Source organism: Molothrus aeneus, chromosome 2 (genome assembly GCF_037042795.1).
Source record: "Molothrus aeneus isolate 106 chromosome 2, BPBGC_Maene_1.0, whole genome shotgun sequence".
Taxonomy (NCBI): Eukaryota; Metazoa; Chordata; class Aves; order Passeriformes; family Icteridae; genus Molothrus; species Molothrus aeneus.
This window is the reverse complement of record NC_089647.1, coordinates 93,365,162-93,390,481: the sequence shown is the minus strand read 5'-3', so window position 1 is coordinate 93,390,481 and position 25,320 is coordinate 93,365,162. Positions and strand designations below refer to the sequence as shown.

Below are 25,320 nucleotides of genomic sequence, written 5' to 3'. Positions count from 1 at the left end.
ACTATGATGTTCATTATGCACACTGGCATGCACCCTTAAATCTTATATTCTAGACTATAACAAGAAAGAAAGTCTGTTTTGATGAGGAGTTAAGTTGTGTATTCAGATTTTGGTGCCCATTTTTGCAACATGGAACCCAGAAGAGCCATGAATTAAAGAACTTTGATCCACAGTGCAGCTGAAATATTTTACTTATACAAGGATGAATGAATATCAAACTACATTTATATGATCATTCCTTGACTAGTTTAGCATGTACCCATGATAGAAATATGTGAGTAATAGTGGCATAACATAAATTTGTGGTAATACAAATGCATCTATTTTAGCATTTACATAAAAGTATTAGCATAAAATTTTCAGCACTGCATCCTCTCCTGATTTATTGAGAGTGCTTTTTTGGAGAAATGTGTTTTATCCTTTTCAGTCTATTTTATATGCCTGGAGGGCACTTATAAAGCTCTGAATTCAGCTTTGATTCTGTAGGCTGTGTTGTCACAGACATAAGGGATTGAGCTTTGTGTTTGTGTTTTTATGATGTGGGTGGGATCAGGCATGCTGAAAATGAATTCAGACCTTTATTATATCACAAGTTAAGCTCATCCAGATGGCAGACAGTTCCTACTCCCTGTGAAATAAAAGTTTTGGTAATGTGACAGGCGTGGATTTATAGACAGTAGCAACTCTTACAGAGTTGAAAGCCCTGAAATAGAACAAATACTGAAGACAGTAATATTGCAGCCTTTCCTGTGTGAGAGGTGGAAACTCCTGCTGCAGGTAACCATTGATTCAAGGTTATGGAAGTAATCCTGTAAATGGTGTGCTGGGTCAGTTTGCAGAGCTGTGCCCTCTGCAAGTCCATGTAAAAGGAAGTGAGAGGCTTTTCTATTTGTATTAAGGGAGAATTTGTTTTCCTGAATACACCTTAACATGTTGCCCTACAATCAAGGAAATCAGCTGAGCAGGAGGATTTGTTCCCTGCATTTTCTCTATAGCTACACAAGCCCAAGTAAGGCATGCATGAAACATTTGTTAGTGTACCTAACAGTTGTTACTTTTATTTGTAATCCACAGATTTTAGTTCTTAATTTATATGTATAGATATGGAGTTTGGGTCCTAGTTACTTTGCTAAGAGACACTCTGTAAAGAAAGGAAGAAAATATTTTCAGACTTAATGAGGCCCCTGTTTGCATTTCTTCAGTGCTTTTAGGAGTTCAGGTTTAAATGCATAAGAATTTATTGATGAAAACCTTTTATTTTGGAAAAGTTATGGCATACTTTATGGTTGAGGGATGGTGGTGTTTTGATGTGGAATTTAACTAACTGCAAGTAACTTAACTGCCCAAGAGAAGACGTGGTTTATTATTTGTAAAACATAATACTTTGAAGTTCAAGTCATCAGTCTGGAGTTACTGAAATTCCCATTTAATAAAATATCGGGTGTGTTCCCCACAGACTGCAGTGATGGAAATTGCCTGATGAAGGATGAAGAATGGGATTTTAAAGGATTGCTTTTGTACAGGTGAAATTTCTACTTGCTTTTCTTCAAGATGTATGAAAGGAAGGAGGCTGCTAGGGTTAGCTGTGCTGCAGATATTCCTATTTGGAGAATGATTTTCCATCAGACACACTCTTGTCTTCCACAAGGGAAGTATACTGTCTTTTTTTTTTCTTTTCTTTTGGCAATCTACATTAAGGGTCAATAAGCCAAAACTGCAGCTAGAACAGCTTTGAGGTGACTGTACTGTTTGCCATGGGCTGTACTGAACTTCCATATCTTTGTAGATAGCTTATAAATGTTTATGATCCCTTTCCATTTCTTTATCAAGTCTAGGGGGGGAGAAGTAAAAGTAAATATTTATAAATAGGTATCCTTCATGGTAGATTTCTAGTCCCTTTTCATGGGTTTCTTTTGATGTTTTATTCTGGAACAGGAATCTTTTATTTCCTCTGCAGTGTAGATATTGGTTATCTATCTCCCAAATATCTTAAGAATCCATGGTGTCATGGGGAAGGGTCTTCCTTAAAGGTTTATGTGGAGAAAAGTTAAAATGAAAGTATTAAGTCTGCAATCAGTGTTCTGAGAGACAATATTTAGATTTAGTAAAATATTTTCTAGATTGTTTTGTGCTCATAAAGAGAATCTAAAAGAGGCTACTCAGCTGGTGTCTGCAAGTTTTCTTCTTACTAAGCAGGCAAAACTCAATTATGATGGCAGCAGGTAGGGGAACTGTCAGTGGAGGATCTATAATTGTAATCACGTTTTTCCCCAGCTCTTTAGTAGCTGTATTGTGATTTCTGTGAAGTAATATTCTGCCTGCAGAAAATCTGTTGTTGAAGTGAGTTGGAGGGAAGACATGCTTTTGAACTGAGAGCAGCTGCTCCATCTCACTTAATTTTTTATTTCTTCGTCGTGGTTTCCTAATGTGGTGAAGTCTTCAGCTTTTTTTTTTTTTTTTTAGCTTTGCCGTGCGAGCTGTTCCTCATCTGTTCAGCATCGTGAATTTGTGTAAAGTGGTATCCAGTGCTAATGACCTAAACCACAACACTGTGTAGAGCAACTTTATTCCTTTTGCTTTGTTAAGGAATAAGATTCAATAAGTCTAATAGTAGCCACAAAGAGGAGACAGCTACATTTGTGGGATTTGGTATCTTGAATGAAAATTAATGCAAACCATTGAGGTTAGAGAGCAAGGTTGCAGGGCACCAGAGAGCCATGAGCATGAGGGATTTCCTGCATGTTTCCTTATTCTCAAACTAATAGAGCTTTATATCCTGATTACTTTTGCTTTCTTTGTAACTGTTTGTGTACTAAGGGCTTTGGCAAGGAGGTAGGATTAGCACAGTAGCTGTGGCATACATGAGAACATGCAGGTGTGTGTATGTGTAAACCTTGGGTGTCCTTCAACGAGCAAAACATTTTCATGGAATTAATTTGAAAAAGGAGGTCAATGGAGGGGGGAAAACTTAACTGCACATGTCATAGGAAGTGAAATGCCACTAATGTTTTATGAAGAATTACATTTAATCTTGGTTAATAACATTTAAAAAATTGTGTGGTTTGTAAGTCATGTGGTTATATTTAAAAAAAATATGAAAAAGTGAAGTGTTCAAGCTGTTAATGGAAAAATGCTAGCCTATCCCTGCAGGAAATTGATGAACATAGATGAGAGAATACTATATACATGCTTCTATATTTGCATGTATATAAGTCTATACCGTTATATATATACGGAATATTGTCGAGTTCGGCTGTCTGTCTCTGCCCGGACACGGGTAGGGTGGTTCTTGGGTGGCACGCGTTTCAAAGGACGAGTCTGGACTCTTCAGCTTTTCGATCTTCAGATTGTTTATTGTTTCTTATCTACAAAATTTTCTGTCTGCCCAACAGAGGTCTGATCTGCAAGGCAACCACAGGCACTCTCTGACCACCCATGGGGGGTCATGTCTTTTTATACTAAAATCTACGTACATAATATTTACCTTTATTTTCCAATACTTTTCATCCTTGTTAGCAAGTGCACCTTCACCATAAACCAATCCCCAAGTGCCAACATCACCACAGGAGATGGAGGACAAGAAGAAGAAAGAAGAAGGACGAGACACGCCCTGATCCCTCCATCTTGTCTCCATAACCCCCCTGTACCAAAAACCTTAAAGTTTATATTTCACCCTATAAATGTGTCCCTTTTACACCCTTCACTCTAAAGTGATTCTCATGTCCTCAAACTCTTGTTACTTCTGTGGATGGATCAAAATCAAGCCACCAAACACTCTTGGCAACATTCCAGGATTTCCGAGACCCCCAAGGGTTCTCCTGGCATCTCTGGACACCGGGAACGATGTGCTGAGATCCCACAGAATATGTGGAATTGAATAAAATAGATTACTAATATAAGAATATAAGTAGGTATAAAAAAGTCAGGTTTTGTGATGGGATTGACAGGTGACTGCACAATTTGCACCCAGCTAGCATATTGTAGAACAATTGAACCATTGTAAGAACTGTGTAGAAGCCTTCTATTAGGAGAAAATTTTGGTTTTGCTTTTTTTTCCATAGCAACAGGTGTATTAATTTTTTTTCTGCCTCTCTCATTTTTTTTTCTTTTTTTTTTAAATATCCACACACATTCACATATTCCTCAGGATCTACTGTGTTTTTCATTGCCTTCTTAAAAGCTCATTAAGCCAATGGTGGTAATCCTAGGAGACAGAGGCAATTGCTGGGTCATCATTTCTGTATTACAAATATTTTATAATGCACCTGGGACTTTCTACTATATGAATAAATCTAAATTACTTAGTGTTTTCAAATGTTTAAATAACCTGCATGGCCCACTGGTTTGAGAGAATAATTTAAGGTATGTGAGAGAAGAAAGGATTTCAAGAATTTCATTGAATCATAGTCAGACTTTCAGGAATCTGCCCAATTTCCACCTAAAGTGGATTGATGCTGACTCTGGTTCAGAAAGTAGTTCCACCAGGAAGCCCTTCTGACCACAATGTTTGGGTGCAAAATCTTTGACATCCTAGCTGGGAAGGTAAGCAAGAGGCAGTACCTAGGCTGAGAAATGCCCAAATCTCTCCCAAGTCCCTGGGGAACCTTGGTAAGTTAGGAGACCTCAAACAATGCCTAAATCAGATTACACTCCTGTCCATATTGTTGTGATGGCATTGAGTTTCTGGACATACAACCCAGTGGTTAGATCTCTCCTTGAACACTGGAGATGGCTGGAGAAGGTCTAAGCCCACAGCTTTTCATATGGTTTTCACCTATCCTGATAAAGTTAGACTGCCAATGCAAAAAATATTGTGGATTTCAGAGACACAGAAGGAAATAAAGAATTTTAAATCTTTAAATAAGGACCCATTCCTCAGAATGGAGATTCCTGGGCCCTTGCTCTTTTTTTTTTTGAGTAATGGTAGTAGACATATTTTTCATTTGGGAATAATAAGTTGCATCACAGCACTAGAAATAAGAAAGAGTAGGAAGGAATATTGGTCAGATAACAAATAGTACAGAAGGAAGTCTTAAGACTTTCTAAAAAATTAAATGCTTAATGAAAAAATTGCCCTTCTGCATGATAAATTGATTTTTAGAATCAGTTAATTATTAAAAAAAAAGATAGGTTGAGAGATTGATTATTTATTGATTGCCTCTGAGTTAACAATATCACTAATTAGGCTTCCTAACTGCAGAATGTGGACTAAACTCAACTTTTAGCTTAGCAGTGGGAATTTGGACATTGATCCACTGAATACAGCTGCAGCAACACAGTCTTAAGAGTTTGTGACTGCATTTATACTTGGGTTTCTGTCCCAAGGGCCAAGGGGTAGCTTCTATAGGGACAGAGCACTGTAGAGGACTGTCCATGTGTGATGATGTCATGCAGTTGCTAGTTCTTGTAAATTCTTGCAAATCAAAACTTCCAGTAGTGCTTAGACTTCAGAAGCTATTTGGTCCTTTCCCCATCTTCTGGAACATGATTTGGGGAGGAAGAGTTTAGCTCCTACAGCATCCTGTTAAGCAAAAGCAGTGTTCTTTGTACTATCTTAAATCAGCCCCAAGTTTATTTGTGCAAAGATGTGATCATGGGATAAGTTGCAGTGGAGATGTACAGTGTGTCATGTACTCTACACTGAATCTGAAGTTGCTCATCTCTCTTCCACTGAGTGGGAAACTGTCTTAAGCTGCATCATGTTGGTAAAAAATGTGGGCATGCACCTAGATTAGTATTGTGGAACTGTGCAGATCTGACCTATGTCAACAATATTGCTCCTGAGCTCTCTAGCTAATCTTAAGGGACTCCACTTTATTTGGAAATTAGCTATTCTACTCTGGTTTTCTGAAATTAAAACATTGAAAATATCAGAGATTCTACAGAAATTAAAACATAAATAAAAAATACAAACTAATGTGATCCTAATAAAAATTGAAGTATTTTGAATCATCATTGCTGGAGCCAGAAAGGAAATCTTTTATCCTTTCATTACCCAAAGGTATTTTTTCTTTGGCAGCAGGCTCAGATTTCTGATTATGTGGGAATATTATGTAAATCTGGTAAAGTCTACTCAGTTATTATTGATCACCAGAGTTCAATCTTTCTTGCTGTATCTACATATGGATATCATTCTGCATAGCACAAATGCACTTCAGCTGCATTTTGCATTTGGTGTTATTTAACCTGGTCTCTTTAGAAACACCTTAAGGTAATATATTTAAAGATGTTCCCTCTGTAGTCTTACTAAAATAGAAACAATGTATCATTGCAGACAAATAATTATCTCAAAAATATTTTGTATATACAGCATATAGTACATAAAATTTTGTAAAAGATTTCTTTTTATTGAGAAATGACTTGAGAATGATGATGTGTTGAGAATAAATAAGCCAGTAACTTTTCACATACATTGAGCACCACATGCAGAATTCAAGTGGGTTGTATTGAAATGGAATAAATATGGAATAGCATTTAGAAAATAAACAAGGTATGCATGTAAATTTGGAAAGCAATATCAGCAGCATGGGGACTGTTTTCCTCATGTTTCCTTCAAGAGCTGTGAGCAGAAACCTAAGAGCAAAGTAGGACTATATTCAGATAATCTGAATTCTGTCTCTAGTCACATCTGGGTTTCTTATTGTCTGGCCTACAAGGTTGTATATGTAACAGAGCACTCAAGTTCATTTGCACAGTTCTGGTCATCTGAATCTAAACTAAGGTACAAAATCTGTGATGTTTGCAATGTGCTCCACACTAGTGCTGTAGCCACTGGTTAGTAGTGGTCTAGTCCTGTTCAAGGTCTAGATTCCTGGTGTGGGCAGTGAGACAGAGCACAGCCCCAGTAAACTCATCGATGGTGCAGAGCTGGGAGGCAGGGATGATACACCATATTAAAAATGCCTATTATTTAACTCATTAAATAAACTGTCTGTGAGCATTGCAAACATTTCTCAAGCTATTAATATAGAAATACCCAATAAAATTACTTGGAGATGAGTAATTCCATATTGTATCCTTCCTTCTGTGATATTACATATTAGAAATGAATTAAAAGTGTGCTGCTGACCAAAGTAATTATCCTACTTTTCCTGAATTTGATATGTCAAAGGTCTTTTGGTTTCTTAACAAGGAATAAAATGGTCTTTTGACATTACCTGGAGATTATCTGTGTGCAAGGAAGAATCTATACCAGAAAGATTTTGTGGGTTTTTGTTATATGCAAAGTAATGAGATATAAATTGTTTTGCTTTCATAATTCTACCTTCACCAACAAACTCTCATGGGTCAGTGAGTAGAAAGAAAAACAGAAATCATACTTCCTAGTAGTGGAACAAGTGCAATAAATAGTTGCTAAACTATCACCTAAAGATAATATGATCTTCAAAGTGACCCTTTATTTGATTTCCTACCATCTTTTTGATTTTATCTGGCAGGACAGACAGTAGAAATTTATTTTCATAGCACTATAATGAATGTAAGATTTTACGCTTTTGTCTCCTTCCATTCCTTTTCATTAAGCATGAAAGTCAAATCCTGTCATCTAATTTCATTTAAAAATTCAGAAGAAATACATCTAATCAAAATTTGCTCTCTGGGCTCCCCTTACAGTCAGTGCAACAAGATGAAGCTAGAAGAAAGTAGTGTGTTTTGTAGGAGGACAGATTATTTTGCTGCATAGAATGTGTTCAAATAGGATGTAAGAGATGTTTGACACAGCTGAGGTGAATAATTTTTGATGTCTGTCTATCCCCTGGTCACTGTGTAGGAAACTCAGATCACCTCAGACTAACAGTTCAGCTTCAAGTTTGATAACATAAAGGTTACGTGAATTTGGTCATTTTTTGTATCATTATACCAGCTGAGCCAGAACCCGAGCCTACTGCAAGTTTTTCTTTGATACAATACTTACAGAAAAAGCTCCTGAAAAAAGCAGTCATGTCTTCTATTAATAATTTGATATTGCATTTGACCTCTGCTGCTGTGGTTTTAAGAAAGGCAGTCCTTGGCACTTCTCATTTTTATTAAACTCTTTATCATACAAGCTGTTAAAAAAGTAATTAAATTTACCTGAGGTCACACTTATTTCATAATTCCTTGCCATTAAAAGCCATAGAGAGAAATTTAAAATTAATTAATGTTACCTCTTAAAGAAGATACATGGCAATTCACTAGTAATGTAACTTCTAATGCTGTAACACTAGTAATGTAGCACTGGTAATATAAGCTTCTATGTCTACCAGACATTTATGATATTTTCAAGAATGACAGCTTTTTTACTTAAAAAAATATATTTTCCTACAGATTCTTACATTAACAATCTTTAATATAAAAAATATAATCATGGTGGTAGGTTTGGTTTTTTTTCAAGCTTCTCATGAATCTGTTCATTTTACCACCCCACAACCCCAAGGGCTCTTCTTAGTTGTCACTCATTTATATTGAATTTTGAGTGAAACTTAGAGAAATTTCAGCCTGGCTTCAGCCTGGCTTCTTTAGAGACTACAGATGAAATTATCAAGCTCATTTTCATTGTCTCCAGTTGGTGACAAATGGCAATTTCATTTAGCAGTGGATAGTTCTCTTTGAGGTTGGATTGATGGATGGGGCCTGAAGAGGTCAGGCCAGCTGACAAAGGCTACCCAGGCCAGCTGTCTGCCCATCCCTGCTGCAGGGTGTCTGTGCTGCTTGTCAGGCAGCTCTTGACCACTGCTGGTTACTGGTGGAGTGTTTTAAGGCGAACTGTAGTCAGTGACAGCTGACTTTAAAGTGTTTTGCTGCAATTGGTGGTGGTTGCAAAACTCACCCATGAGCAACTCAGACATCTGTGTAGCAAAGCCAGACTGGACAGCCAGTGTGGCAACAGTGTCAGCTGTTTCAAACAAAGGCAGCCTTTTTGACATTCATGAGTCCTTCATTTTGTCTTTGCCTTTTTGTGTGTTTGGTTTTGTTTCAGGTGATAATCAGCCTACTGCCTAAGAACCCCAGCTTTGAAATGTTTTTGAATAGGATCATGTAAGAACCCCAGTTGTGTTTTGAGATTTCAGTGCAAAAACCTAAAGTGCTTTTAATTCTCGTCTGTAGGCTGGAGCAAATGTGCTTCTGCAAGATGTTAATGGAAATATTGCACTTGATTATGCTGTAGAAGGGACTGAATCTAGCAGCATCCTTCTGATGTACTTGGAAGAAAATGGTAAGTCAGCTCTTTAGCTTTTGGAATGCTTTTATTGAACATGTCATAAAAATAATAAGGATGTGTATTAATCAGATGGAAGTCACACCAAAGCCAATTGAACTATATCAGTTTGGGGATGAAGGGGAGGAAGATGATTTGGAACCACAAATGTTTTCAGTGCGTTTAAATTGGAACAACTAACAAAGGTTAATGGCAGTTGTCATTGTCAAAACTCCTTTTGACCTTTTGTATGGAGATATTAGAATGTAAATTCAAAATGGAGAAACTGCAGCAATACAGAAGCTTTTAAAACAACTAATTTAACTATTCAAGGACTAGGTTTCACATTTTGTTTCATTTCCCATCTATAGTCTTAAAGAATACTTTTTTCAAGTGCTAAATAAATAAATCTTTACAAATAATTTGAATGAAAATGCATATGATACTTTATCTCTCATTCAGAAATATTAGTGTTGGTTTAGGGTTTTTTTAATTGTGAAAATACTGTAGGGAGGTTTATATTATGAATTATGCTAAATATGTTATAGATGACAGGACTTGTATGGGAAAAACTGGATTTGTTGCTCATCAGTTCCAAACTTAGATATGAGCTGAAGTGAGATTTCTAGCATTGTTTTTGACTATGAGGGGTTGTCTTAACATTCTATGTGGCTCATCTTAACACTGAGGAAAAGGCATTAAGCAAATATAATGAGCAATAATGTAAAAATTTGTATTTTCAACATTGTCTCCATATAAGGAATCTTTTTTAGCATAAACTAAGTTAAATTATATTCTGTTAATGAACACTTAAGGAAAATGTCAAGGAAATCATAGTGTCAGGTCCTATACTGCACACATCCAGTGTATTGCATGTTTTATAATTTTGTTTCCTCAGTGTGTGGCAGTGTCTTCGCAGCTCTGGTTTTGGATTTTTCTAATGGTAAAGCAGCTATTAGCTTCTAAAAGCTTGATTGCCTTTAAAAACACAGATATTTGTTGTCTAAATGTTCCAAATACTTTGACTCGCATTTAACAGGTAACATGCAAAATTCTTGTAGCATACAAGATATGGTCTGCTTATAGTGATATCTCTTTTACAGTAGGTAAGATAGGCACTATTCCTAATTAAGCAGTGATTCTATGAGTGTTAGAAGTTACCAAATTAAAAAACTTAAATATTTTGAAGGCGACATCTACCTCTACTGACTTTAGGTAGACAAGCTTAAGTTAATCATCCAGACCTTTAGGTCAATAGAGAGAAAGAGGAAATGCATGCGTTGTTTCATCTCTTTCTAACCTGGCAAGGTGAGGAGAACTGACTTCCAGGACTGTTTCTTTCTGCTGACTAATAAGAACTTAATTTGACAAGCTTTAGGGTTAGATTGTCAGGATAGATCAATCCTACCCCTTAACTGCAGTAATGCATGAAGAGCTGGCTTTGGGGTGATCAGTGTCAAAATGCTCATCAACTTTTCTAGGTCTGCTAGTATTATTCTTGTAACAATAGGCAGCTCAAAGTATCCTTACTTTACACTTGACTTTTGAAATTTAGTTAATACCTATGAAATATTTGTATAGCCTACCAAGATTAATAGTAACTGAGGAGGAGATTCTTGAAGTAAATTATGATCTATGAGTAAGTATGAATTACTTTGAATTTCCCAGCCTCAGTGTTTCTCTGTGCATTGTTTTGGTGAAGTTCTTGCGGCAGCAATCCCCATGCACACCTGCGTATGAATACCTCAACACAGAGCAAGGTCAGGGCCAAGTCTCTTTATACAAGATTAGGTGATGCTGTAGTCAATACCATCTTTGGCCTGCAGTATTGAGAAACACCAAACCAAAGTCTCAGCCTTTAAATACAATGTATAAGGAATATTTCCCTATTCTCTGAACTTCCCTACATTCCTAGAATGTTTTAATTTCATATTCATGTTTCAATTCTCCATTCAGTTGTGCATCCTGGTTTACAATATTAAGAAGAGATTTGTGTATACTTTAATCATTGCCTCTAATTGCGGAGATCACAGAGAAAAGTAAAATTAGGTGCTTTATAGCTTAGCTAATGAGAAAAGCAGAAGCTATCAATCTACGTTGATGAAACAAAGTAAGATTGCAACAAGTAACTTTGAAACCATGGAAAACATTGTTAATTGGAAACATTAGAGTTCTTAGAAGTCTAGTATGTATACAACTTCTTACAGATTTTACTACTGTGGTAGTTTACTGTATCTGTTTAATTTCACTAGAGATCTTAGTGACTGAATTGCTCTTCATTGTTTGAAGTAACTTAATTTACTCTGCAGAAGGCCTGGAGCCATAAGTGATAACAATAGCCTTGGATGCCTTTAATGATTTATATATTTTAAAACAGTGACTGGAGTTAGTTCTTTGAGTTCTGCTTGTAAATGATCTGTTAGGGCACAGGAGTATCACAAGTACAAAATATTGTAATCATGTAGGAACTGCCAGAAAGCTTTGATATATACTTTACTGTTATGGAACACAACATATTAGGATATTTTGTGGAGATTTTATTACTGAAGTCTAAGGAAATTAATAGTATTTCATTAAAATATTCTCTTTTCCTGTACAGAAATTAGCTTACTCTGCTATTATATTACATTATATAAATAATCTTACATTGTATTAAGTAATTATTGACTGAAGAAAGAAATTAGCAGACTTCAGTTACCTAAGAGAACACAATTTGAGGTACACATTCTCTGTATATAAAGAGCATTGTTTCTGTTGAGTAATGATTCTGGCATGTTGTGAGTTTCATTTAAGATATCTCTAATCGAGGATGGAAGGGAAATACAGCAGCCTGCTTTATGCTTAGGAAAGTGTGTGAAACAGCTTAACTGTATCATATTAGATTATGTCCAAGGGGCATTCAGAAGCCTATTGGGCTCATGAGCTCAAGGACTCTATTTGGATTGATTTATATAAATTTAATATCTGGTAGCCACTCTATAGCAAAACTTCCTAGAGCCAAAGAGATGCTTTGAAGGTAGGCATCTGTAATGAGGCGTGAATTAGGATCTGAAGGGTTATTAATTTGACCAGCTACAAGGAAAACACCAGTAAAAGCTGTTATATTTGTTCTGTGCCAAGATGTCATTTGTTTTCCATGTTACTAGTGTTCCTGTTTTGCTATGAAAATAAAGTCACGACTTATTTAAGGATTTCAACATCTGCCGAGGCAAGGCCAACTGAGAGAACGCCAGGTGGGACTTGAGATTCCACTTCTCTCTAGGCATTCCAGTACTAACCCATCTTTATGTAATTTCTTTTCATTTTGTTTTCATTTGAAGTTTTCTTTGTTGCCTCTTACACCTTCAGCTTCAAATCCATTCACTGTTTACTTTCAGGAAGTGTCTCCTTTCAGAGGTGAAATTAAAATAATAATGTGTCCTGGTTTAGGGCAAATGTGGGAGGAAACTTCGAAAGGGGGCCTTCTAGAAAGCAGATTCAAGTGACCCCTCCCCCAACTTGTTCAGGAAAAGATTGCTTGGAGAAAAGTGGAAAAAACCTCTTTATTTAACAAGCAAAGTATTCAGAAACATATGAAATGAGTAATATTAAACAATAAAACCTCTTGCTGTTCTGAAGAGATGGCAAATGCAGAAAGTCCTTGTCATGGGATGTAGCTTGGCTCACTCAGTCTCTTATCCCTCCAGCACTGGAAAATTCCATGTCCCTGATGGGCCACAGGTGTGAGCTCCTGATGTTCTTCTGGGTTTTCAGTCCAGAGCAGGGCTGTTCCAAGAAAAAGAAAAAGCACAGTCTGGGGACTTCTCTGCCTCAGCTAGCTAAAAAAACTACCAAAAAAACAAAGGAGAGCTCCCTCCCACTGCCCACTGCAGACAACACAGTCCAGGAGTAGGATGTGGGGGCACAAGTGCAGTTTCTGATAACAAACTCCATTCTTCTTCCCACCCACTTCTCTCTTGGAACCAGTCTTAAGGTGCAGAACTTAATATCCAGCGTAAACAGAGCAGACAATTGGGGATACCCATCATAAAGGCACTCTGTGCATAATGTAAAAGGGTGATTATTTTTTCACTATTTGTCCTGCTTTCTTCTAAACCTACCTGATTGATTATTGAAATCATCAAGAAAGTCCACCCAGCACCTTCCATAACTTTTGTTTTGATTAATTATAGTTTTAATTTTAAGGCAAACCTTTTGAGTCATTTATGGCATTTTAAAACAATCAAACTTTAAATGACTGCCAGTGTTTCTGGAGGCAGAATGGTCTATTGTAGAACTGTGTCAGTGAAACTCTGATCCTGGCATATGATTCTTGTTTCCTCCTTTTCCATTAGGCTGTTTTAAATATTTAATACTTTGAGGAATGCAACATTTTTGTTTATTTTGTTACTTGGTATTTAGTTGTATAGTGGATTGCATGACTCAGCTATAAACTAAAACTGACTGACAGATAGTTCTTGATTCTGTATTTGCCAAGTCATAGGAGGTGACACATTCACTGTAATTAATTTCCAAAGAAAATATTCTCTTTTGTCCTCCAAGATCTCAGGCTTCAGAAAAGAATATTTGGACATTTACTTTTTTTTAAAAGAACTGTCTACATACCACAGGGATCTCAAAGCGAATTTAATGGCTTTCTTGTCTGTTGTGTAGTGAGAGTTTCATGCAGTAACAGATAATTACTAAAGCAAAAGAAAACCATCTGTCGTGGTTTTATTTTTTGAAGATTGACTATATTTAAATAACATATCTACCCAAAGGTACGGATGGTACTCCTTTTTCTACTGTGAAACAGGTACAGGAGAAAAAATGGGTATTGCTTTTCTGCAAAGTGTTTTACACAGTATTATTCAGTTTCTGTGGGGGCAAATTAATTTAAAATAGCTGGTTAAAGGTTATTGACCTTTGATGGTAACAGAGATTTCATGCAGTTAAGCAAAATCTATTATGCTATTCCAAGCTGGGGGGATAATAGGTCTGTTTTGTTCCCTGAATATTAAAAGGATCATATTCAGGTGTCTCAGAAAACTGCCTATAGAGCAAAAATCATGTGCAAGCCCCATCCATTCAGGTGGCTTTGTATGGTTTAAATCAGTTAAAATAATGTGCAGATTTTGCAAATATAGACCATTGTTTGTTAAATTTTTACTAGCAAGGGAATTAAGCTTTACTCTTCAGCTGCAAAATAGAAAAAATAAATTTATTTTACTGCCTTGCAGCAGTAGGTAGGAATTAAAAAAAAAAAAGAAGCTAAATGTTAGTACAGATTCCTACACAGAAGACAGCTTTTAACATTAGCCAGAAATAGCCAACTTGTCAATTACTACAATAAGGAGAATTTCCCTGAAGCCAACAGTTAGCAACATATGGGACATATGACATGTGCAGAAAAATCTAATTTAGAAAAGTAGTGGGCAAGGATTAAGAAAAAGTTTACTGCAAACCTGACACTTTACAGTAATCTAGAATGTGATAGGAAGATATACCAAAATTAAACTGTAAGTTAATTTGAAGTTATCCATAAAATCTGGTGTGGTTGCAGTAAAAGCTCCCACAAAGCTGCTCACCCATTCCCTTCCTGAAAAGGACAGCAAGATTGCTTACCCGTTACTGTCACAGGCTAAACAGATTCAACTTGGTGAAATTAGTCATTCACCAGATTCAACTTGGTGAATTCCTCAACTGGAATAAGTTGAGGTAGAGGAAAACAGAAAGACATACATTAGGACAAGACTTTTCTTCCCCTCTTTTCACTTTTCACTTCCCCTCTTTTCACTTCACTCCAAACTCTTCTACCCTCCCAAGCAGCACATGGCATTGGGGAGTTGGTACCTGGCAGTCTCCCTCTCTGTCCCTTTTCTTCTTCACACTTTTCCTTTGCTCCATTCTGTTTTTTGGGGTTTTTTTTCAGGTATGGAGCTCCTTTAGGAGTGTCTATCTGCTTTGCCATACTTGGTTGCAGGCTCAGCTGTGTGCTGCTGAGGGTCTGCTAGAGCTGATAGGACAGCCCCTGCCTCTCCCCACACACCCCATCCCTACAGCCCCACAACTGCCAACACCTGCACAGTACATCTCCTTGTGTGTTTCTCAATACTCTGGCACTTTTTGTGAGAACTGAATCAAAATGAAGATCCTAGCTGTGTGTATTTTCATTTGGATTATTTGTTGTTAGTTAAAAATAATGAATGTGTACACCAAAATGTTTTAGTGTTGAGGTTGTGGTACAGAAACCCTTGAACAGATCTAGTAATCCAACGACGGGAGAAAAACACTTAGATTTTCTTCAGTGCAGTCAAAAAAATAAAGGGATATAAATCAATATTATTTCAGAAAAATACTGGTCTAGACTTTAATATTTTAAACTATTTTACAGATATTAAGGAATTATTGCTAATATACTCCATCAAGAACTCACTAAAATGCCAACACCTACAGATTGTTAGCACTAAAGATCAGCAAGCTTCAGCTAAAACTAAATTCTCTAATATATTTTCTGTTTCAGAACCATATGCACCATGATCTTGATTTATGCTCACTCATTTTCTTTCAACAATATTGATGCAGTCGGTTGACAGAAAAATAGGCAATCAAAGCAAAACAGCCTCAGGGTGGCTCAAAGTTTTTTCCTTTTGATTCTTGTTGATTGGGAACCACCTACCCATAATATTATCACACACAAAATAATTTTTTTTCTGAAGAGAACCTGATTAATTGATGGTAGGGGTTAGGTGTTGGTGCTGCCAGTGAGAACAGAGGAATAAATGAAATGTTTCAGTAGGTCCTTTCAAAAATGGTGCACATGGAAAATGTGACACATTGGAAAATTTCATAGTTGACAATGTTTATTTTCCTTTGGCCCTTGGGTTTTCTAATATAAGTGTGAATGAGCTACCTTAATTTTTAATTTTTTATAGTTCTTGGGGGGCTTTGAAGTCTTAGATTCTTAATATTTTTGTATTTCCAGCATGTCACCCATATGTTTCTATAAAAGGGAAAACCTTTAAATTCACTGTTCAGACTTTTGGCACTGAAATTAACATTTAAAATTATAGCAAATAGTTTATGGTCTAGTTTTCTAACAGATACTAGAAGGAAAATAGACTTGACTAATAAGCTTTGCAAAGGTTTGAAAAAAGATTGTGAAGAACATCAGAAAATGGGGATGCCCTTTCAGCATTCTTTTAAACATCTTATCAAGAAATCTATTTCGTTACCATCAGAACTATATTTTCACTTTTTTATGGAATTCCTAAAATTATAACCTTAATCAAGATGGAAAACTTGTCAGTGCCCACAGTGCACCCACAGGCCCTGTGACCTCCATCCCTGCTCCCAGGGCCGTGGCTGCCTGAGCTCAAGGCCAGCTGTGGTGGCCTTGTGACCTGGGGGCTGTTGGATGGGAGGGAGCTAAGCTGGGAGGCAAAGCTGGGAGCAGCACTGTCATAATCTTTCATCCATCCTTTGTCTCTGGAGCCACATTTAGTCTCAGGTCCTTGCTTGAGGCAGGCCTGCGCCCAGCCATGATCCTTGCTGACCTTAAACCTGGACCACTGACTTGACTCCTTGCTTCGTCTGATTTACTTGGATTTGTCCCTGGAGGCTTTTCTGGCAACCACAGAACTTCTGTTAGCCCTGATTCCCATCACCAGACCTGCTCGATTTTCTTTTTTGGGTGTGGGACTGTGCCCTGGTCAGCAAGGATGGTGACCTGCCTGGCCTGTGTTCATCCTCAGCTCCTGCCTCCCTTGCATTTGTTGGGTAGCCTGCTTTTACTGCTCTCTCACAAAAAAAATAACTATAGCATATTAAAACCTTACAGTAAAATCTGTAGTGTAGAAATACCATCTGTGATGATCTCATTTCAGACATGATATTTACCAGAAGTAGCCAGAGACAGTGATATACTTATTTTGCTTCTATGTTCTAGTATTAATATAACAAAAAAAATAATAAACATGCATTACATGTCCACAAATGAATGCATTAATATTAAGCCTTGAAATTGTGTCAGCCTTTTAAAATAAATTACAAAAGATATTTTTGTTTTCATGCGAGTTAAGAGACAGTTCACTTAACTAATTTTAGCTGAAAGGATCATCAATGTCCTTATTGTAGAAGAGAGAGGAATAAAAGCATGTTCACTAGTGTGGGAGAATTGTCACTCTGATATCTACATGAGGAGGAGGTGGGAACTTCACTTCTGATAGCATATTCAGACTAGAAGGAGATAAACCTAATCAGCCCAGAAAGCCAACTGTGCCTTGGACAGCATCCAAAGCAGTGTGGGCAGCAGGACAAGGGAGGTGGCTCTGCCCCTCTGCTCCACTCTGGTGAGACCCCACCTGCAGTGCTGCATCCAGCTCCTGGCTTCCCAGCACAGGAAGGACATGGAGCTGTCACAATGAGTACAGGAGATGCCAACAAGATCACTGGAGGGATGGAGGATCTCTCCTATGAGGAAAGGCTGAGAGAATTGTGCTTGTTCAGCCTGGAAAAGAGGGTTTGCCGTGACCTTGTTGCAACCTTCCAGTACCTGAAGGGAGCCTGTAGGAAAGATGGAAAGAGACTGTTTACATGGACATGTACTGACCGGACAGGGACAGTAGTTTTAAACTGAAAGAGAGTAAGTTTAGTTCAGATATTATTTATTCCTTACTGTGAGGATGGTGGAAGAATTGAAGAAATGAAGAAATTCCTTACTGTGAGGCACAGGAACAGGTTGCCCAGAGAAGATGTGGATGCCTCATCCATGGGAGTGCTCAAGGCCAGGTTGGATGGGACTCTAAGCAACCTGGTCTAGTGAAAGGTTTTTTTCTAGTTCAGTCACCCTGCCCATAGGAGGGTGGTTGAACTAGATTGACCTTTAAGGCTCCTTTCAACCCAAGCCAGTCTATGGAACTAAAGATACTTCACTAAACATAGGTAATGATATCTTTAAAGGCAGACAGGCAAAACCCTCCAGGAACAACCAGTCAGTACTGCTGCAGTGAGTTAGAGCTATGGGCTTCAATAATTTTGCAAGTATATGTTCTTTTGCAGAATCTGAAAATATTGGCTTCCCTTCTTGCATAGTAAATGTTGCTGGCATGTATTTGTTTATATGCTGACCTTTGAAAATCAGATTCACATAATGCCAAGTGCACAAGGGCTATTGAACAATGTAATCTCACAAAAATAATGTTTTTTACCAAGATATCTAGTAAGCAGCCAGAAAAGTCCTTCTAAAACTTTAAGCAGATAAAATAATAGATACATTCAGATATTTCAATGAATTAAAATTAGTACCTAAAGAGTTGTATCATGATTTTTTTTTAACATCCTATTCTATGCTGCACAGAAGAAAAATACAAATTCTGAACTGTGGTATCCCCTGAATTATAGAAGAGTAAGAGAGGCTCATCATACATGGGGTGAAGAGCCTTGATTTATCTACAGCTCTGTGCAGGAAGGACAGATATATAGATAAGAGTGAGAAAAAACTCAAGTGTGAGGAGAGAGATTGGTTTCTCAAAGCCATTGCAAGTTTTTAATGTACATTTGTGTTTGCAAGACAAAATGCTGTTGACCTCTCCTTAAGAATGTAAAACCCATTGGAGAATGAGACCTGCATGTTACAGCAAGAGTGGCTGCTGAGGGTGTGTGCAATGGGTGTTTGCCAGAGTGCTTCAGTGCTTTTCTTTGTACTGATCCCAGGAATGGGTGTTCTCCTTGCACACTTCATTGTACTGGACATTTGTGAGAAAAAGGTGTTTAATAGCAACCCTCAGTTCTGTTTGCCTTGCATTTCTTTATCACTGACATTTTTGGAAAGTTACTAATGCATTATTTATCTGAGGTCTTTCTATTCCTTTTGGTTGTCACTTCTATAACCATATGCCAGAGAGTGAGACAACCAAAGCACATGAAACAGCCTTGTTAGTTGATTTTCTTAAACAGTGAGAGGTAATTTATTTTGTAGCTTTTAGGTTATATTCCTGCCTGACATCAGTGCTGATACTCATCACCAAATGTGTGCCCTGCAGGGTCACTGATGTACTGATGTTTTAACTATTCCTTTTCCATCTTATCTCCTGCAGAATTCTTGACTGTGTAGCCCTTCTGATTTTACAGGATATTTTGAGCGTTTTTTCCATTATATGCCTTTTTTAGTTTTTTTTTTTACTTTCCAGTTTTTGAAATGTGAATCTATTCACATAGTAGATGCCAATGTGTTTTTCTTCCTCTTTTTATTCATGCTGGCTGTCGTCCCATTTCAGCTGAATATCTAAACCACATTTCCCCTTTGAAAAGCAACGTGAAGGTCATTCTTTAATTCAGGCAGTGAGAGTTAGTTACTGTATGAGCAGCATTTTTTTGTTCCATCTAAATTCCTGGAAAGTATCACACCCTGGGGAGGGAGACCAAACTCCCCAGAATTATGAACTTGATTAAAGGAAAGCACTTATTGACAAGGTCTCCTTGTTTGAGCCTCAGAGAATGGTACATGTGCATGCTTGATAAATCTGCTTCTCAGCTCCCCACCAGAGAAGTCTTGGCTTGAAGCTAAATAGCTCCTGAGTTCTTGGAATTCAAAACTATGTTTCTAAAACTGAAACAGATTATTTTTACATGTATTCATTATATTTTTTGTAAAGGTAGAGAAAAGGAAACTATTGTTTCTGTAGCATTTTCAAACCTACTCTGAATATTTAAAAAGTGAAGTCTGTGGAAGCATGTTCCTTTGGTACCTCTCTTGCTGGGCTGATTTTCTTCTGTTTGTTTATTGAAATATGTATCATTCATTTATACAACTATTAGTTTGAAGCCAGTAAAGCTGTCTTGAATAGGTTTTATATTCACACAGACTGTGACTTTTATTGTTCTGTGGTTTATGTGTTTTCTCTGAGCTCATGGCTGCATTACATTTATGAGAGAAAATAATTATTAAGCAGCAATTAATACAACTGAATGCATTTCTTGATTTTCCCTTACACATGAGCAGAGTTAATCTTTCAATGGCTAGGTTTTTTGTACCCCCAGCTAAGTCATAACCAAATTTATATAAAAGGCAATTTACAGGGAGTAAGGATCAATATTTCACTGTTAATATAACAGTGTACTGATATGTTAATTCTCTGTGTTGGGTGTAAGTCAGTAGTAAATTGCTAGAAAAGGCTGAGTAAACTCAGCTGGCCTCTGCCCTCAACATGTAGGCATTACTGTAATTTATGCTAAACATGATGAAGGAAACAAACCCATAATAACTGTGTTTCACTCTCAGTGGGTTTTTTTGGATTTTTTAATTTTTCATTTTTTCTTCCTGGGAAAATCAGAAACTGTATTTCTAATTTGTGGATTGTGAACTTAGTTTTTGTTTTTGAGTGTTTGAGATATTCTCAGATAAAGAGGTAGTAAATTAATTTCCACCCATTTCCTCTCTACTTGAAACCCAAAACTTTTTCTAATCATTTACTGGATATATCAAGAGAAAGAAAAAATTGACATAAGTTCTGTCAACAGTACTTAAGCATGCCTGCCTTCATCAGGTATAAAATGCTTCATCTATTTTTATACTTTAATATTCCTTACCTGAGAACATCAGAAAAAAACCTTCATCTGGACCAGTGAAGTTTAATTTTGTCTGCTCAGTCTTCAGTGTTGGGTGTTTAAAATGTCAAGTCAACACTGCAAATGATAATTAATTTGGGGTGTATATTGCCCTTAGGTATTTGGGAGAGTTCGGTTACTGGGAAAAAAGTATGAAACCATTAATTTACTGTTGCAAAAAGCAGGAAATGGGTAGAAACAGAAAGGGAAAAAAAAATTAATTGACATCATGCAGCATTGATAGTCTGTAAATGTCATCAGGTAGTTTCAAATCATTACTCTGAAATGTGATGATGAAGGCATAAAAGCTGTAATTCTGACAAAAAAAAAATTGATTGTTAGGAGACACTGAGAACATACTGTGAAATTGGTATTGTGTTCTGGTCTAGCAACTTTCAGGCAGTAGGATGTTAAACACATTCTCCTTTGGGGACATTGTCTAATTTAATCCATCAGTGTCATATATATACATATATATATATATGTATGTATGTACATATGTGTTTGTCTAAATTACATTCATATAAAAGATTACAGGGTTGATCCAGATTAAAAAAAACACAAAACATTTAGGTGACAGGTCTAAAAATAAGAGAATTGGAAGACAGTGATTACACTCAACATTTCACTTCAGAAGTGAAACTCTTACAAGTGTTGCAGGCAACAGAACATAAAGCTGTATATACAGTGGCATGTTGAAAAAAACTATTTGAATTCTTTGATGACCTACATATTGGTGCACTCATTTATACAAGGGTATAAATTGCACCCATTTATACAGGGCAGATTAAAACTAAGAAACTGAAAATATTATTTTACTCTGAAACAGGCTTCAGTTTTTTAGTAATATAAAGAACTTTAAGAAATGTTGAAGGTAAAACATTATTAAATACATATTCATTAAATTAATTTATCGTTTGTCATTTTTCAACCCAGTGACAAATGTGTAAGAGAAATAATAAATCATTTCTTCATATGATTTTTTGCTATGTCATGGCCAGAATAGAATTTTTATACTAAAATTTCATTTTCTATATATGTATTTAAATAATCACATCGAACTAGAAGCAGAAGAATGAAATCCCAAATTAAGGTTATTTGTTCCAATCAAACCACAGCCAGTTGCTAATTTAATCACTTCACACTATTGTTGTATCCTGGTTCTTATTTTAAACCTCTTCAGACTGGAGACCATGCTTTCTTAAGTTATAGACTGCCTTGCTTATCTTCTTTTTGATACCGTTCTTTGACAATTATTCTTTCAGGAGCAATGCTGACACAAGCAATCCCATACCATTCTTTCCTCTTATCCCCTCCTATTTGTTCCTACTGCCACACCACATTTCCTCTTGGTTTATGGGGCCTTGAAATGGTCTAGGCTCAGCTGGAGAGCTAATCTCAGTTAGAAATAACCCAGGGACATAAAAAAATGTTGAGTTTTAACATAATTTTCTTGACTCACAACCTCTCAAGCAGTTCAGACACCAAATTTGAGGGACTGGTCTGGGTACTGTGATGTATTTGCAGGACTGAAAGAATGCAACAACGACAAAAAATTAAATGAGTCCCAAACACTTGAGTGTCTTCCTTAGATTTTTTAATTCTTTTCCCAATCACAGCTATTTCACACTCCCAGTGGGTTTCATTATATTGCAGCTCCTTTACCTGCAACTGCTTTTGCAGCCAGTAGGAGATCAGGGTGGTTTATTGGATATTGCTCACTGACTTAAATCATCCGTGTATCGACTGATAAATATAGGAGCAGACTTTCTGGTAATGGTAGGTAAGTAAACACTGAAAAATATATACTGAAGTCTATTTAAATGTTGATTAAGCTTTTAAAAACCCATAACACAAAATCATATATCTGCTCTTTATTGATGAAGAAAATAGCAGAATTTTATCATTTTCTTTTTCCAGGTGTAGAGCTGAATTCCTTACGCCAAATGAAGATTCAGAGAGCTATGACAATGCTTACAGATGTCCGACAGCTCATCTCGAGTGGAGGGAGTGTGAATCAGAAGAATGATGAAGGAGTTACCCTGGTGAGTGGCGGTATGGAATCATCACCCTAGGAATATGCATGTGTTGCAACAAGTTCAGCATGTTTACAAGGCAGTTCTCTTAAGAGGGTTTTGTTTCTACCTGGTGTTTTGAAAATAGATGTGTGTCAATTCCATGCATAATATGGATTTTAAAATAGGGTAGTGCAACATCTCAATGACAACTTCTTTTCTCCTAGCCAACAAATATGCAACATTAAATTTAATAGCAAATATATTAGCACCTTTGTTTAAAGCTGTAGGAGATACATGTGGTGTCTGACATTCTGTGTGTGAGAGGAGCTGAAACTTCACTGAGTGATCCCTGGTTTTGGATCCTATCTTCTGCCTGAGTTCTACTAAAACACTATAGCAATCCAATCTTGATTCAGTATATTGAAGCATTCACCGCATACATGGAAAAGTACTCCTATTCCCAAATTTGCATGTTATTTATAGTTACTGGGTTTTATTATACTTTTCTCCTGCAAATAGATCTTCTATCCATTTGTTTTGTCAGGACTCCTATTTCTTCAGCTGCCAAATAATTCTAATTTCATGTGTAGTTCCATAGCATATGTGGAATAATCCCTTTGCATATAAAATCTTCAATGCCATTATCAATCAATCAATCCTTCAATCAATAAATGGTAAATCAGCAGCATTAATATATTGAATGCGTTTTTTAAAGTTCCCTGTTTTTTTCTGCAAATACTGTGCAAATATAATTGGAACACTAATAATTATTACTATCATTTCTGCATTTGCATTGAATTTCATTGCCTGATAATTAATATAGTAAATCATTCTATATTTTTATATCTGTGGAGTGTTTAAGCTATAACTGAAAAAGTCATCAGCCTCATACCTGGATTGAATCCAGCCACAGGCTTCTATAGAAACAGAACACTGTGACTTCTGGAGTGACAATCCCAAGGCAGTTAATTGAAAAACAAGACAGCAGAGAAGGGCTGGGAAGACACAGCACAAGTTTTAGTTTATTTCATAAAACCATTAATTTACCTTCCAGTTTCCTGATATTTTTATCTAAGCTACTAAATCACATAGATGTTGTACTTCTATTGCTATTTTAGTCACAATTGTCTCAGTTAAACTGAGTTATGAACTTAAATAAATCCAACTGTATAAAACCTTTCCTGTAGTTAGCTGGAATAGTTGAAATACATTTCTGAAAGGTGTTTAACAGAACAGCAAATACTGGGAGAAGAGCATTGTGAGTACTTTGGGGTTTTTGCTGTATGCTTAGTAGAATGTCGACAAAAGGGATACTTTTTGCATGAAAAGTTTTTATGCTGAAATCTGATTTTTTCAAGAAATAGATACAAAGTAGGTAACTTTGCATTTCTTTGAGATTTCTATTATGTGAAACTTTTGTTTGACAAATTGGTGGAACATCCAGAATTTCTTAAACAATTATCTCTTTGTTCATGGGTGTTGAGTCAGCCAGTCTGTGAATGTTGTATGGATATAAGAGGGTTCTGGAAATAAGGTTTTGTCCCTCTACATCTATCTGTAAAAAAAAGACAAATATATTTGTTTTAAGTCTCAAATCAAAAGTTTTAAGTCTAAAATCTCAAATTTCTCTTGACAGAATGAATATATATATATATATATATATGTCTGTGTGTAAGTTAAGATGAATCAAGCAAGAAGTTGTTTTAAATATATAAATATACACATTCTCCTTGACTCATAACAACTACATTTGTGCACATGCATTACCAACAGACACTGAATTTTTTCTGCTTTATTCACCTCTAATAGTTTTTCTTTGAAAGATTTCAGCCATAGAATATTTCCTAGGAGCTTTTACACTGCTTGAAAATAGCGCTTGTCTGGTTGATGTCTGGATAGAAGCTGTAGTTTCTTCTGTTAAAACACATCCTCCCTCCACCATGAAGCTGTGTCAAATTGCAGGAAAGATTTGAGGGTTTTGATTGGAAATCATAGCATGCAGAATCAAAGTTCTGCCCCCAGAGGAGTTTTGCCCCCTTTCCAGGGGAAGATTTTGAATGACTGTATTCTTTCCCTCTGCATCAATCATGTTCATAGTGAAAACTTTATGTATGCTCTGTGTGTGCAGCTGAACCAGAAATAGCAGGTAAGGGAAATTATATCCCAAACTCTCATTTTAGTGTCTCCTATTCTTACAGTGACTTTGGAACTACTCAGTTGTAGTAACAGGTTTATTACAAGACCTTTTTATTGCCATTATACATCCATTTCAACCACCAGAAAAAGAATATCTTCTTCTTCTCTGTTCACAAGATCTGTTTGCTATTATATTATTTTTATATTTATTTTGCACACTTCCTATTAGTTTTAAATAAAAGCCCACATGGCTGCTGGCATTTTTTATATTAAAAAAATCTCATCCTATAAATAGCATATGGTAGAATTGATTGCTGATATAAATGCCAAACACATACAGAGCATTAAATAATAATACATTGCAAAATATAATGTCCAGCTCTTCAAATCGGCCATCAATAAAGA

General features: G+C 36.4%; 1 protein-coding gene across 1 annotated transcript in view; it reads left to right on the top strand.

The window, feature by feature from the left end:
* MYO16 (myosin XVI) overlaps window positions 1-25,320 on the top strand; it is a 358,751-nt gene that overhangs the window by 136,676 nt on the left and 196,755 nt on the right. Inside the window, exons 5-6 of the mRNA XM_066545334.1 lie at window positions 9,085-9,193; window positions 22,682-22,806. Coding sequence (XP_066401431.1) covers window positions 9,085-9,193; window positions 22,682-22,806 — 234 coding nt within the window. The remainder of the gene's footprint in view (window positions 1-9,084; window positions 9,194-22,681; window positions 22,807-25,320) is intronic.